The 16,768-nt window shown below is 34.2% G+C and overlaps 2 protein-coding genes across 3 annotated transcripts; both read right to left on the bottom strand.

Moving 5' to 3' along the window:
- Positions 1 to 344: 344 nt before the first annotated feature.
- On the bottom strand, positions 345 to 3,984 carry MSBP (membrane steroid binding protein). The gene is made up of 3 exons (XM_018511592.1): positions 3,144 to 3,984; positions 1,443 to 1,592; positions 345 to 818 (listed from the first exon to the last, which is right to left on the bottom strand). The coding sequence occupies exons 1-3, from the start codon at positions 3,478 to 3,480 to the stop codon at positions 649 to 651; spliced, it is 657 nt and encodes a 218-aa protein (XP_018367094.1). The 5' UTR covers positions 3,481 to 3,984; the 3' UTR covers positions 345 to 648.
- Positions 3,985 to 9,075: 5,091 nt separating this feature from the next.
- On the bottom strand, positions 9,076 to 16,673 carry Oseg6 (intraflagellar transport protein Oseg6). Of its 2 annotated transcripts, XM_018511596.1 has the most exons (19): positions 16,498 to 16,673; positions 15,751 to 16,130; positions 14,901 to 15,111; positions 14,700 to 14,812; positions 14,195 to 14,612; positions 13,901 to 14,131; positions 13,701 to 13,826; positions 13,325 to 13,622; positions 13,055 to 13,253; positions 12,877 to 12,974; positions 12,463 to 12,745; positions 11,771 to 12,249; positions 11,367 to 11,677; positions 11,123 to 11,272; positions 10,750 to 10,846; positions 10,484 to 10,690; positions 10,098 to 10,384; positions 9,946 to 10,022; positions 9,076 to 9,509 (listed from the first exon to the last, which is right to left on the bottom strand). In XM_018511596.1, exons 1-19 carry the CDS (start codon positions 16,510 to 16,512, stop codon positions 9,383 to 9,385), a joined length of 4,107 nt encoding a protein of 1,368 aa, XP_018367098.1. In that variant the 5' UTR covers positions 16,513 to 16,673; the 3' UTR covers positions 9,076 to 9,382. The 2 variants fall into 2 exon arrangements, with proteins under 2 accessions (XP_018367098.1, XP_018367100.1); XM_018511598.1 differs by lacking the exon at positions 13,701 to 13,826.
- Positions 16,674 to 16,768: the final 95 nt, after the last annotated feature.

Here is a 16,768-nt window from a genome sequence, read left to right as displayed (position 1 = left end):
TGGTCAGAATTAATGAGCGCCATTCGGATCATTCGCAAGCTTATTATTTCGAAGTGTATGTCTGTGTGATCTTTCTCTCCCCTTCTCTCTCACAATTCGGTGGCTCTTTCTTAATTCGCAATTCTGCATGAACGTGAGAGGACTTAAAGCAGACTTAAAACTAAATTTCAAATGCAACGTCAGCTTTATCATATCGCCGTACTCGTGCGGGTACAGGCGCGGACAGTCATCGCGTGTTGTACAGCGAAATAAAAGTAATTCAACAAGAATCTACAATGGAATATGTATGTTGTTACATGCCACTGATTCGGCTTAGCGTTTTTTTGGTAGAAAATCTTTTGTACATATAATATAAAAACATTAAAAGACACGAGCGTCAGCACGCTGATCGGCGAACTAGACGCCCAAATAAAGTCTTCACGTAGTATAACCACCAGCTTTTTCGGAAATGTGTTTTATATATTTCCAATGCGATTATTAAAAGCCGGCATTTCGCCTCTTTATCCGATTACCGTTACCAAGTAATAAAATATTCGGCCGAACGTCCAGAAATATATTCATGAGCGACAATTTCAAAGATTTCTGTAACAACAGCGTGTGCGTAGTGTGCTCCTGTAACAGTTCTGCCTCCAACATACGATCATGCGGTCAATCGCTCTTTGACTTTTCGGCGGCCTCGTTACGATCCGCTTTTTTCTCTGCATCATAGCTTTCCGATTTTGTTTCAGTCTCCCGTTGGCTACCCTCGTCCTCTTCGTCGGAATAATTTGTCGGTGCTTCGCCAGGCTTTAATAGTTTTCCGACGTAATCATATCTCTCTGTAATTAAAGTAAACGTATTTATATTATCGTTCTTCTAAATAATTTATTTACGTGTCTCTATATTTATTTTAAATATCTGTAAATTAAAACGGATACACGTAACACAAAAGCCTTGAACCATGCTCTCATTCATTATTCATGAGAGATTCGAAGCTTTAATATTGACTTAGACATAGAATACGTTATCTCATATTTCATACAAGCGAAGAAAATATCACACTAAAAAAAATAATTTACATAGAGTTTAAAGTCTATATCTTATTAATAAAATGTTGCAGTATGGTTATATTTGATTTGAATGCTCATCCGCTTATTATCGACATTCTGCCTTTAGCGTTCATTAAGTGTAAAATAAGAATGGAAGTGCCGAAAGTGCTGAAGGAGTTTGAATCGAACGCAGCCTACATTATTTTAGAATGTGTGCTCTACATAGATAACACTTTCAAAAAAAAGTGTTTTACTAACGAGAATTAATATTAAAATAAAATCGAGTAAATATTCCATATTGACTCCTTAATTATGTAAATATATTAGTGCAGTGTTGTGAAATAGCTTTTTTTATCTCTCATTTATTAATGTTGAAAGAACTATCGCTTATTCAATATGCACGAATTTATTTACCTTTGAATTGTTCTTCCCATTCCTTGATAGAATTCATTTCTGTAGTGTTCAGGTCACTTAGATCGTCATATTTATCCGTCGCAGCGACCACTTCAAACCTCGCGAGTGCTCTACTGGCATCTCGACCACCAAACGCTTCATAGGGTCCACCTAAAGGAATAGCAATATTTAGTCTGTGGAGTTTTGAGACATTGAGTAGAAAGTATAGATGGATTTATGTGGATTGAAATTTGTAAATCAAGTCTCCTCCTTTTACTAACGATAACTAATTTAAAAATAGAATTCCATACTCATTTCTTACATGTATCAATTATATAATCAGTGCATTGTTACAAAGTAGCTCCATCTCACATTTCTTTCCCTGTTGGAAGAACTATTATCGCTTATTGAAAACGCATAATTTGAATTGTGCATGAAAACTGAAGTAAATAAATTTTTCTTCATAAGGTCTATCTCTATAGAAAATGTATATTAAGCAAAAGTTTTTTGAAGGATGTTTACGCACACCACATACAATCCCTTTTGACTAAAAGCACGTAACCGATTAGATCTTTACACATTGGCTGCGTTCAGCAGAAAAAGCAGCTTTGCAAATATTGTAAAATTTATTAATATGACTGCGTTTAGCAAATTACTTATTTTACAACTGGTGAAAGTTTTCTTCGTTCCAATTGGATTATATTTTTACATCGAGAAGAATATATTCTATCTAATGAAGAAAAAAACTGTCAATGGTCGCAAGATATACATTCTGCTGAACGTGAGCAATGGCTGCGTTTAGTAAAAAAAGCAGTTTTGTAAATGTAGTAAAATTCTTTAATAAAACTGATTCTTGCCTTTGGTTCCTTATGGATCTAAATGTACAAAATAATTGTTTACAACAATTGCAAAGCTGTTTTCTCTGCTGAATATAGCTATTAGTTCATACATTTAAATCCAGTAACGAACCAAGGACCTATCATATCATTGAAGAACTTATAACTATAGCCGAGCTGCTTTTTTTTACTGAACACAGCCTTATCTTTATTAGAAATCAAAGAGGATGTAAAACAAGGAGAACAAGTGTGCGACATTCCTTCGTGTGCTAATTCAAATGATCTCAGCTGCAATCGCTTATCAACTTTATGACTTTGCTTGGTGGGCTTATAGGTTTCGAAAACAATTTCCCAGTTTCTCGAGTTTCACCAATCATAAGCCTGTTCTTTTAGCAGTACTCTTTCACGTTCACCTTTCTTCCTTTCTCTTCATAACGTAGAAAGATGAATCGTGAAAAGAACAGGCTTCGTGCATCTGTCCGTGCTACATACTTAGGCGCGAGACCTTCTCGCCAGGCTATACGTCACGGAACGTGATAAACCGCTATCGTTAGCTTGGTATCGCGGCGCAATTGGAGAGGCACAATTGGTCGTGACGATCGCGAGACTTTCGCGATTTTATTTCTGTTCGCGCGGAGTATGATATCATCGGACACTCCTAGAGACTAATAAAAAAAACGGCTAATGAAGTCTGAGAGGAAAAGAAATACAGATTGAAACAAATGAGAATGAAAGAGAAGGAAAGAGGAAGAGACGGAGAATTAAATCATGATCAGGAGAAGAGGGAGGGGAAAAAAACATCGTTCGATCGCCAACAAGCGCGATAGAGATCGGCGGGTGAGGGAGAATTGATCCGCTGATGCGGAATGTCCCGGCGACGACTCACCAGGGCCGTAGAACCTGGCGCCTCTGGTGACGTCGTATACGCTGCCGTTGACGGCGACGAGTATCCGGCCGTCCGGGCCCTTGCCGTCGTACTTGGTTAGCTCCTCGATCGTGAAATCGCGGCGTAGCTTCGGTAGCTTCTTCACTTCCTGCACGGGCTCCTCGGGCCGGGTGCGGCTCTTGACGATCTTATAGACCAGAATAGCGATCACGCCCACGAGGGCGAGGTTCAATGGGCTCTTGACGATCTCGGCAATAAAGTTCGACAGGAACTGCGACTGTTGCTGCTGCTGCTGTTCCGGGGCCGTAGCGGCCGGCGAGCCACTCTTCTCGGCCATCTTGACCAAAACCAAACTGACCGACCGATCTGGGTCTATCAGTGGGCGAGCGAGGAGTGCAGAGGAGTGCCGCCGAGGAAGACGAGAGGTTACGATCAACCGCGCCGGGAGAGAGAGACCGAAACGCGGCGTGCGCGCTCCCGAACTCCGAACTCTAAACTTCTATGCGTGCGTGCGTGCGTGCGTGTACGCGCGATGATGCGTATACGTGCGACGCGTGCTTGCTGACGAGTACAACAGAACAGAGGGCAACAGAGAGAGAGAGAGAAAGAATACACCGGGAAACGGGGTGCAACGGGGTGGCGGGAAAACGGAGACGATCGTCGGAAATCCGCGGACTAACACTAATATCGGCCGACTAGGCGCCGCTCGCCGACGAGAATGACGACGACTCGACGACTCGAACTCGGCGCGCGCGACGATAATCGTACGATACGAACGATGCGTACCGGTGCGCGTTACGTAGTTCCCTTGCCCCTCCCGCCTCCCCGCTTCTCTCCTTTCCCACCGCCAATGTGGCATGTGGTGTGGCATCAGGCATGTGGCGTATGCGGTACGAGCGGCCGGAGCGGCGCAGAGACGAGAGTCGCCTTTGCTCGCCTTCTACGTGGCTGCACCGCGGTGGTGCGTTGCAGGGCCGTACGCAATGGAGACTATTGGCTTGTTTCTCTTTTAGCTCAACTTCTTGCACGGTTCATCTTTCCACTCCAACGTGGAGAGAAAAGGAAGAGAGGTGAACCGTGCAAGAACTTTAGCTAAAAAGAACAGACTTTATAGTATCAGGGTTTGGCTATATATGAGCGATTTTGTCAAAATCTCACGAGAGAGAAAAAGATGCTTTCTAAATGAATTAAATATCTGAAGAGTGAAATCTACTCACACTTAAAATTAAAAATTGAGCGACCCTTTTTCGAGACTGGCTCAATTTTCACTCTTTATATATAGTGTGAGATTTTGCTCCAAAGACTTTAGAGTATATATAATTTTTTCCTGTATATATACTATCTCATTATTCTAACTTATATTGTGTTTAATTTAATTTAATTTTAATTTAATTGTGTTTCATTCTATAATTTTAATTAAGATAATAAAGTAAGTTAAAGTAATAGTATATTATACAGGATGATCCACTTTTAAATTGACTATCTGAAATATCTCTCTTATTTCTTATGATATAAAGAAATGTTTCAAATGAAAGTGGAAGAGTTTCGAGGGGGGCGTGTTGGTTTTTTTTTTAGTTGGAGGCGTTAAAAAGATATGAACAAGGTTACCTCCACTTTTTGAAATTAAATTGTATGATTTTTTTTACACAATATGATTTCTCTAATTATTCTGCAAAAAAAGTATTAAGGTGGTATCAAAAAACCAATAGTTGACGAGATATTTTACGTTGTATTCTAACATTCTTTTACATTTTATTTTATCTGATTTCATCTCATTATTCTGTTCATAAAAGTATTAAAGTACGATTATCAAAAAGTTAATAGTTTACGAGTTATTTAACACTTTATGTTAATATATGTCAGAATAAAGTGTAAAATATCTCGTAAACTATTGGTTTTTTGATATTACTACCTTAATATTTTTGTATGCAGAATAATTAGAGGAATCATATTGTATAAAAAAAATCATACAATTCCATTTTAAAAAGTGGAGGTAACCTTCATATCTTTTTGACGCCTCCACCTAGAAAAACAGCAACATAACCAAAATACGTCCACTCGAAACCGTTCCACTTTCGTTCGAAACATTTTTTTGTATCATCAAAAATAAGCGAAATATCCCATACAACACAAAATTTGCAGCAATATTGCTGCAATAACGCTGCAATATTGCTGCAACGTGCAATATTGTTGCAATGTTGCAGCATTGTTGCTGCAAGTTTTGTGCTGTAAGGGATTCAAGATGTTCGATTTAAATGGACCACCCTGTATATAAAGAGAAATTATACGTACCTTTCTATAGTAGGATTTTGACAAAATTGTTTGTGGCCGAGCTCTGATACGGTTCGAAATTTTAAAGACGATCGCGAGAGATGACAAAAAAGACTGAAAAGATTTGTTCACGTTGCTCTCGCACTTCCTAAGCAGAACACAAGTCATCATGACAACAAAATGACGTGACAATGTACTTCAAAATACTAAAAGTCACTTCAATCATTTACAATTTACAATTCATTTTAACGTTTTTTGTGACTTATTCTGGTTGGGTTGTTACACTTGGAATTTTCTTTTTCAACGTTAGAATATAAAATTTATCTCGTTTTTTTCAAGTACAAATATTTTTAAAGATTTCAAAAGCAACGCCAATAAATCTACTTTTGTATGTCGCAATCCGTATGACTTGTATAAAATTTGTATTCGATTTGTATAAAAATTAGTTTTCTAATTAGATCATAAATGAAGCTTATAAATTAATTTATGAAATATAAATTAGTTTGTCGATTAATTCTTTGATTTATTAATTAGTTATATTTCACTAATTTGTTAATCAGTTCTAATTCCTTCTCTTCATCTCTTTCTATCTTCATCTATTCTTTTTTTTTTTAACTATAATTTTCAATTCTGATGAATCGTGTAGCTCGCGGCCGTGAGTTTCGCGATTCCTACTTAGAGAAGCACTGTTATTGACGATTATTAATTATTAATGCTGAGTGTATTAATATATGTGTGTTATGATACTAGTAATATATAGTATAATAATGTAGCAAAAAAAAAAACTGAGACTTTGCATCCTCGCCATTGACGTAATTGACGTCAACGTAGGACATGAAACGATGAATCTTCGCAGTTCCATAATTCAGCTTTTGGGCATTTATTTCGACATTTCGCTGTAATTTTTTTCCATTTAAAATTTAAAGGAACTTCAAAATATTTTCAGTCGTCAAATTGAAACATCTATGTTATAATTTCGCATTCAACGATATAATAATACCCGTTTTTCAATGTAGATTAACTTTAATCTCGGTTCAATTTACTCTTCATTTTTTTTAATGTACCTAGAAAAATATAAAGATTAAATTGAATTGAAATTAAAATTAATTTACATTGGTGGAACCGTGGATATGAGTATATTATTTAAAAAATGAAAAATAAATTAAACTGAGATTAAAATTAATCTACAATGGTAGAAATTGGCATAAATATAATATAACTATATGTAATACAAATATATGGTGTTACATAATAGTTATATTGTTGAATGTTGTACTCTGGCGAAAATAAAAATCGGTGTGTTAAATGTAAGAAAAGAGTAACAGAAAAGTAAATTAAATTTTTAAGGCCTAGTTTCACAACTCAACGGTTAACTCTTAACCAAGGTTCAACTTATTCATTGTTCTCTTTCCAATTCTATAATTGAAGAGAGATGAGAAACAAGTTGAACCTCGGTTAAGCTGTGAAAATGGGTCTAATGCCCATTTCCACCAATGTAGATTAACTTTAATCTCGGTTCTACTTACTCTTCGTCTTTTTCTAATCTTTAGAACTAGAAAAAGACAAAGAGTAAGTTGAACCGAGATTAAAGTTAATCTGCGTTGGTAGAAACGGGCCTAAGAGGCGAAAATTGAGACAACGAAAAATAAAAGAACGTTCAAGTTTCATTTATGTTTCTTTTATATTCTGTCTCCTTAATTATATTCGACATTCAACTTACACTTCGATTTTTATTTTCGCCAGGGGAATTATAACATTGATGTTATCTTTAGTTGATATCGACTGGGTTGGTTAATCGCATCAACACATATAAAGTATATATAATCTATACTTCTATATAGCTGTACTCATTTGCTTTCCGCGAAGCCTAGAATGCCGAGTGTACCGTTTCTCACTTCCTCTCTCCTTGTCGAGCGAGAAACAGTTATGTCGCGACAGGAGAAAAGACGATTACGAACCTCGGCTAAGAAATTATCGTTTCTATTGTGAAATTTTCTTATATAAAATTTCATAATAAAATTATACGAGGATCATTTTCTCGCTTTGTTAACACGCGTGGGCTTCAGGGTCTCGGGTCTCGGTCATGTATCAGATGTCTATATCCAGTAATTTACGAGAAGAAAAACATATATAATTATGCGTGTCGATTCTTCAAAGTCATGCTACGCAAAGTCACGTGCTCTAGATATCCCCCATGCATACATCTGCGCCGTCGCAATTAGGTTAGCCCCACCGCAATTATGACGGTCACGGGACCGAACGAATACTATTATGATTATAATAGCATCCTCGTTACTTTTACTCTTTTTTATACTTTACGTAACGCAAAACAATTCGTGAAACGGCAACTTTATCCATCTTAAAATTCCTATACTTTTTATAGATCGTATATATCCATACATAGCATAAAATACTTTATGTAAATTTTTTTTTGAAATATTTCAATGAGATATTACAGAAATATTTTGTAAACATTTGTAAAATATTTTAAAATATTGCACTAAAACATTTTACAAAAATATTTTAGAAATATTATACAAATATTATAAGAACAAAAATATTTCAAAAAACTTTAATTTCCTAGATATATTTGTATTTTAAAAATATTTCATGAAAAATTTCTGAAATATTTCTAATCTTATAATAAAATATTTTGGAAATATTTGTAAAATATTTCATGCTTTGTGGGCAGTAATTACAATCGTTCTCTAGTAAAACAAATAACAAAAACGTTCAAAATGGCGTTAAAATAAATCATAAATGATTGAAAGTGACTTTTGGTAATCATTTTGGCGTCAGTTTGATATTATGATTTGTGTTCTGCTTCGGTTGACGTAATTATCAATTTTATTCAAGATATTATTCATTTTTAATGTCTATCGAATCTATCTAAGCAGACTATTTACGTTTAAAAGCTGAAACGTTTCTAATGCTTTTATGGTATGTAAAAACATTAAATTGACGTGTCAAATATACATTTGTTATGGAACCATCTAAATATTTCGGCGTATTAAAAAAATGTTAAGTAGACATTACAAATGTCTTAAGTCTGTATCAGACTTATCAATTTTTATACTTCTAATTCTTAGAACTAGAAAAAAAAATAAAAAGCTATATTGAAATTAAAGTTAATCTACACACACACACACATACACACACATTAGTAGAAATTATACATATAAACAATATCTTTCTTTAATTCTTTTCAAAATGAACAGTTTTTCTTATTGCTGCATTGCAGGACTTTTTCTTTCGCCTTCGCCAAATTTCAAACAAATACCTATTTTATTTTAAGTACAGAGAATGTACATCAAATTCAATGCGACTACAAAAATAGTTTTCGGTTATAAAAATATAAACAAGCTATAAACAAACAAAACTGAGTTATTCTTTATAAGTTCCTTTCGTCTTTCATTTTTTTTCCTGCAGCATCCATTTGTATCTATCTTGTTTCAAATGAAAAACAACTGCGAAGAACAGACCTAATATTTTGTTTATACAGATTTGTTCGATATATCATGTATTAGAATCAGTCATTTTATTTATGGCAATCATCTACATTAAAACGCAGTTGCGTAGCAAATGACAATAAGTCTTTTTATACATATAACATATATAATATAATCTACTTATACTCAGATAAATTGTACTTATAGTGGACGGCACTGTTGTATCGAGAATACTGACGCTTTGTCAATCGCTTCCAAGTCGATAGGAATAGCCTATTTACTACCGTTATTGTTTGTAGATAAAGGCACCGCTATCTCCTAATTACGTTGCGTTTGCCCGAAGTAACGCGATAATAATAAGGCAGCTCTGATTCACGCAGCACATATGCAAATGTCTATATAAACTTTGTCTCTATTGTACCCCTAGTTTGTGTGAGCTATAGTTGCCTCTCGTACATTTATGTACTCTTAAATATATAAAAAGTTTATACATGTTTGAACTTATATAATCTTACATATTTAAGCTTTTATAATCATTTTCTCCTCCTGGTAGTCGAGGTATGGACGGATATCAGTGACGGACGATACGGCTTCGGAATTAACTCTCTCCGAGCACATCGGACAAGTCTCCTCGGATTCCACAATTCTAGATGTAACAAATTATATTGTAATAGATAATCTTAAATAGTATTTACATTCTTTTATGATATCTTGGTGAAATTTTTTTTCAAAATTTTTATAACAAGTTTCATAATTTTTCAAAATAATTTTATAACTTTTAAAAAAATTTTTCTTCTAAACACTTTTTAAAAGTGTCTAAAATTCTTCATAAACGTAATTTCTAAAATGTTCTAAGATTTTTAAGATTTCTCTCCAATTTCTATAATTTTTGATAAAAAATTTGAAAAAGTTTAAAGGGTATTTTTTTCAGAAATTATAAAATGAGAAATTCTAGAATATTTTAGAATTCACATATATATTATTCTAAGAAAAGATTTTCTCGAAAAGATATAATATTTCCCAGAAAAATGTTTCAACTCACGTATAAAAATTCTGAGAAAAGTTTTGATCAGAATATTTACCTTAGAAATTCACTTCTAATGGCTGGGAAGTCACACTGGGGGCATACTGTAAAATCATCCTCCACGATGTGTCGTCCCTGCAAACAATAACGATAGAAACTTCACTGATATTCTTTTATTTTCGTTAATAAGTGACAATTAAAGAGCCTTACCGTTGCGATGCAAAAAGGTATGGTGTTTTTACACTTATCACAGGTTACTTCAGTCTCAGGAAGTCTACTCTTGCAGTATGGACACGGAGTAAGAGACTCATCCTCATTCTCGATATCCTTCGTTCTCGGCGGTTTCCTAACGATTGCCTCGATTTTCTTACTATACTTCGCGTCGACCTGTCCCCGATATTCAGGGCGCATCAGCATCGCAGCAAAATTGAAAGCCGCATTTTTTAAGCCCGCCCGATGGCATTCTATTACGGTCGAAGTTAATATTGGTACGATATCTGAAATATATAATGTATTTATTGTGTCATAAATTAAGCATTTTCTGAGCATTTTCATTCGCATTAATTATCGCGGACAGCGGTTCTTATTATACTAACGTGAAGGAAATTTTGATATATTATTGGCAACCCTTATAAGCATTCGGGCGCCTCGTAAATGATCGCTCCTCTTCACGTGCAATCTCACCAGAATATAGGAATGAAGGAGTCTTAAATTGGTTTGCATTTCCAAGGGTATCGTAATTTTATTTCTCTTCAATTCTTGGTACATGCCGAACAAAACGTCATGAGCGTTTCTGTAGTTTCCTGTAATAAAAAATGTAATTGCAGCGCTACGCGTCTTCGATATGAGCATAAATACAAACCATTAACTTGCTCCTCATTTGCAATTATAATCGCCGTTTTAGCCGCTTCTTTATATTGTTTCCTAGCCATATACAATCGGAATAAATATTTCGGATCCTAAATAGGGGATACAAACATATTAGATTTCGTTGTATAACACTAGAAGTAATATTTTTTACTCACTAAAAGGATTAAACGAATAAATTACTACGAAAATAAAGAAAGTAGTGAAAAACTAAATATTTCATCAGTATAAAAGACATAATTATTGAAAAGTTAAAAAAAATTCCATCTTTGTACAAAAATATAATATTTATCTAAAAAATAGAAATGGTCAATAATGACCACTCGATACTTGTGTTTTAAGCAACATCTACATATAAATATAATAACCTTTGGTACTCCATCGCCACCTAATAAGAAATCTATCAATTGATTAGCTAATTTATCATCCTTAGAAGATGCGATAGCATCTATGGCGTAAGTAATTGCTCTATCGTCGTCTGGAACTAGTTGAGCAGCTTTTAATAAATGTCGCAAAGCCTAAAAAAAGAAACCCGTCAAAACATTGATACTATATAAATAAAATCGATATATATAAATAAAACTTGAGATTGCACAGATATTGCAAATTTACCTTCTGATATTCTTTAGCGTGGAAATAGTATTTTCCAGCTAAAAGATTATTTTTCTGAGACTCGAAATGCATTGCGAGGCTTCTAAAATCTTCTTTCCGGACATTAGTGTCATCGATCGTGTTTACCAAGATTTCTCCGTACAATTCCATTTTGCCGTGCTGATTGGCCAATTGAAAGGCTTCATCGTGACAGTTTGATAGAATTAGGAATTTGATAGCTGAATTATAGTCATTCATCTTTTGGAAATACTTTGCAACCATTTTTGCACCTTCTATGCTTTTAGTTTGTTGAACAACTTCAACACTACGAGCTGTGGAATAAAATAATATAATTAAGCATGTCATTCTCGAATATTACTAATATATCTTGTAAGATTGCAAAACAAGATATAAAATATATTTACCAGGATTATTTAAATGTTCCAAATTAATTCTAATTATGTTATCGTAATCCTTGGCGGTTTCATATGCTTTGGCAGCTTCTTCATATTTACCCTCAGATTCTTTGGCTTTAGCGTATTGTATATTAATTTTTGCTGACGATATTTGCGGTAGGAGCTGTCCTACTTTGTGCCAATTTTTTAATTTTATGTATGCAGAGGCAGCTTTGTCGAAGTATTCTGACTTTTCGTATAATTGCGCAGCTTCGCTGAATTGCTTCATTGATTCTAAAATCTCCGCACATTCTTTCCGTAATAGCCTCGAGCTTTCGTTATCCATAGCTATTCCAACGCCTTTTCTGCTGTCACCACATCTTATAGACATTCTCGCTATTCCCGCTAAACATTGAGTTCGATGATGAGGATTTTGCACAGCTAAAGTGGACATATTGTAGTCGACTAGACCGCGTTCGTAATTTGTTAAAGCTTTTGGATAGTTTCCTCTGCACAAAGAGATATATTTAGTAATTATTATATATTTGTAATATATATTTGTAATATGACAAAATTGTTATACATATTTTTATGAAATATTTTGTTAAAGATAAATAATTGGCTAACAATAATTTGTAATCATTATATATTAATTAACACCACATATAATTTAACTTTATTTTTAATGAAGTACTTAAAGGTATTAATTTAAAAAATCTTACGTGAACTCCAATTGTTGGGCGTACTCTCTGGCGATAAAAGGGATTTCATCGGGTTTTAATTTTTGCGCCAAACTTAATGCTTGTTCCCACTGCATTAAATCTCTCCTCAGATACAAGGCCTGTACAGGCTCGGAAGATTGCAGAAAGTACTTTTCGGCTTCATTATAATCTCCTAGTAATATACACGCATGACCGCACAACAAAGCCAATTCATCTATATTCTCCATAGTTTGTAATGTCCACACCATTGCTGCATCTTCCATTTGCCGATATACGCGAATAGCTATGACATATGATCAATTTAATTAACATATTTCAATAATATAACATATTGTAATATATAAAATTAATGATTGTATAACATTAATTATACAACATCATAATTATATAACAATAATATAACATTACACTTACCAAATTCGACATTTAAATTTGCAATAGCGCTTTGTCCCAGTTTTAGCCATGTATCTTTGTCGTTCAATTTTTCGCAACTACTCCATGCTTGCTGAAATCTAAAAAATAATTCGAAAGCATTCTTTTTAATATTTTATACATATTTCCCTACTTGCAAATTGGATTACGTAAAGTTTACCGTCTGCATAAAATTTGATTCTCAAAAATCTCATAAATTTTTTTCGATTCCACAATATTCCCTACTTCTTCGTGGGATGCTAATGTTAATTGTATTAATTTACTACCCATTGTACTCAGCGTTACTTCGCCAGAGTACATTAGTAAAGGCACTGAGTCCGATGGTAACTTGGTCGTATTTATTTTTATTATTTTGGTACCTGTTCACGACATAATCAGATATGTGAGACTTTATAATAATAATACATAACGCTCATTCAGGTCTACTTACCTTCAACAAAGTATTTTACGAAAATATACGTTACAATAATGTTTTTGTTATACACTGCGAATATAGTACGCTCAAATATGTTTTGATCCCAAAGAATATCATCAATGTTATCAGGACAATCAGGCACAGCAATGGCCGCTTCGTTTATCGGATCAAACACATAAGCATCCAACTTATTGTCAATGAAACACAATTGTACTCCATTCGCGTCCAGATATAGCTTCTTTATTCCATTGTTATGTATAAATTCAGTACATTGATGAAACGTTTCCAAGCAAAAATATATAATGTGACCCATCTAAAAATTTAAAACGGATATATAAAGTCTTCTAACTTATAACATATTATTCAAAATTATCCGATGATTTTAACTTACATCGTTACCATAAACCAGAAAATCAGAGCAAAGTGCGTGACACGTTATTCTACTGTGGGAAGAATTTGAATCTGGAAACATCTTTGTATCCTTCCCGCTATTTGTTAGAGCCTGATCGGATTTAATCTGTATATAAAGCAGAATTAACAAGCCTGCCTTGTTTTTGAAATTTTTACTATTAATAAAAAATTTCTAATTACTGAATGCAACTGCAGTTTCCCATCGAATAACGCCGATACATATGTCTCGTTCAAGCGTATACTATCTATAGTAGCCAAATAGTCCCTTTCGAAATGTATTTGATCGTAATGGCTTATAGACAAATCCCAGAAGAGCGCTCTATTATTTAATCCTACTGCTAAATGTATTGGTCCCACTGCTAATATTGCCGGTTCTATTATAGTATTGATTATTTGTGGACTCGGTTTGTCCTGAAAATATAATTTGTCCTGATAAAAAATGTCTACTCTATTATTATATATTAACGAAGATACCTTGTCTAAAGTATAAAGATGTACAGCCACTTCCATCAGACTCGTTAATAATGCTATTCTATTGCCGCAGACGCTGGTTAATTTTGGAATCTCTATCAAATAAATTAAAATATTTCCGACGTAAGTTACAACTGCCAGCATTGTTCCGTCCGTCGACCATTCGATATTGCTAATTCCATTCTCATTGGTCACCGTGATCAACGTCTCGGTTTCCTCCAGATTCTGCAAACTATGTACTTTTAGCGTACTATCACCGCAAGTAGCCACTTTACCAACTGCTTGACTCAGCGCAATATCTGATAGAGAATCTCTGTGATTCTTAATTTGAAACAATTCTTGACCAACTTCCTTTATATGTGTAGATATTGCTATAAAGAAACCAGCCTCGAATCCTACCAATATATAACCATCGCCATACCTATAAAATGGAAATGCATGTACATCATAACTGATATAATAAATCAGAGCTTATTAAAATTATTTGTTAATACTAGCAAATAATTACCACTTGTAAGTTACAATTAATCCATAACGTTTCTGAAATGCCAATTCGATAGGATTGTCTGGGTCCAAAATATTGTACAAAAACAATGTCGTTTTACTAACAATAAGGGATACCTAAACATATTTTTGAGTATATAAAGTAACAGCTGTATATAAATATTTTATAGATGTTTTTCATAGCGAGTGTTGTAAAATCATATACCGTGTTTTCACCGCCTATCCTGTGATCCATTTTCATCTCGCTAAATTGTATATGAGATGGATCGCCTTGAAGAGTTATCTCTCGACGAGTGTCTCCTTCGCTCGTACTGATAGTTAAAACCTTGTCCTCACTTGCCAAGGCAAGAAGACCATCCATCGACCATGCGCCACATAAAATACGCTTTCTATGTTTTCCCAAAATAGGTATCCGCCTGTGTAACACAAAACAATTAAATGAAACAATTTTAAAATATTTTACACATTGTGAATGCTTTCTAGTAAGACATAAAAATGACACAGTATAATACAGTGAATTAGAGACCCTATAACAGAGTCTGGCCATGAATAATTTTGTTAAAAATTCTAGGAAAGAAATGTATACTGTCCCTGTGTATATATTGGGTGATTGAAAAATAACGATAAATCTTTCGTAGAATGGATTAAACTGAGAAGAAAAGTCCTCTACTATTTTACAATTTCCACGATGGTTAACGAGTTATTAACTTATGAAAATAGTCAAATTCGTCCAGCCTGTATACTATTTCACTTTAACCATCTCACTCTGTAACTTAAGATTATGAAGTAAGACAGTATAAGTTAGAGTAATGATGAATTAGGATCATTCATACTATACTAGATTAATATAAATTAAAAGCTGCTTTATATATATAGAATGTCTAAACACAATAACATAATCAACTTCAGATTCTATTATATGCTGTTTATAATGAATTTATCATTACATTCTTGTTGCTAATGTTAAGTAAAAATGAAATGATCACTATATTACATTGTCTCTTGCTAGGAAACATTATTTGTAATTTGCTTGTCTTATGGCTCTGATACCATACTTGGCATTTATATGATCGTAAAGCACTAGATTTCCTTTTTGTGTCCCTACAGCCAGTAGACAACTCTTCTTTGCCCACATCATACAAGTAAGCCCATCCCTTACACCCGCATCTATCTGGGCCTTTTTCCCAGTCGTGGCGTCCCACAAAATTATAGTTGACGAATTCTGTGATATTATTGCTAGTAAATCCCCATCTGAGTCCCAGCCAAAGCCAGTGCATAATCCAGATATTTGTATCCGTTCCTGAATATCTCCTTGTCTATCAAAAACAGCAACGGTGGAATCGCACCCTGTTGTGGCCAAATGTGTGCTATTACCAGGGCGCCAAGAAATATAAACATTACCGCTGCCATGGGGTTGGTCTAGTCGATAAAGGACCTGTCATTAAATATGTATACAATTAAATAAACATTTCTCTATAGATTTGTTTTTTTATAGTTGAATTAGTTGAACTACACTTTTGAAAGTTGAATTGAAATAAGAGTATGTACTTGATACTTGGTTAAAATGAGGAAAAAAATAGTTTACTGCAGAAACAAAAAATAGATCCCACGTACAAATAGTAAAAAACCAGCAGAAAATTGGTCTACCAGAAGATCGAATGAGACGAACAGGGATATAAATTTGATGGTCAAAATAGAATATATTTTTCCCTTTTTATATCGTTATTTTTTTTATATCGTTAACATTGACGTTTTTATTAAATAATTTTATATAATACAGCTGTCGATGCTACATAACCTACCTTCTCCGACGACATCGTAACGCGGAGAATATGTCTCTCACGGAGAAATTAGTCGATCGGCGCATTTAAATGATAGGTCTATACGGCATTAGAATGTGCATAGTTTAAATATTGATTTATTAAACAGTGTCGCTTTCGCGTGCCGATATATCTCATACGTCGGCCATATTGTTTATATTTCTGTGCAACTGTGCATTTGTGTCCTGTATCGCTTGATCGATTTGTGTTAAAGTCACTAGATTTAAGCACCGCAAACTTGGGGTGCGTTCCG

Source organism: Trachymyrmex cornetzi, unplaced genomic scaffold, assembly GCF_001594075.2.
Source record: "Trachymyrmex cornetzi isolate Tcor2-1 unplaced genomic scaffold, Tcor1.1 scaffold380, whole genome shotgun sequence".
Taxonomy (NCBI): Eukaryota; Metazoa; Arthropoda; class Insecta; order Hymenoptera; family Formicidae; genus Trachymyrmex; species Trachymyrmex cornetzi.
Note: the sequence above shows the minus strand (reverse complement) of the source record. Positions and strands in the feature narration are given on the sequence as shown.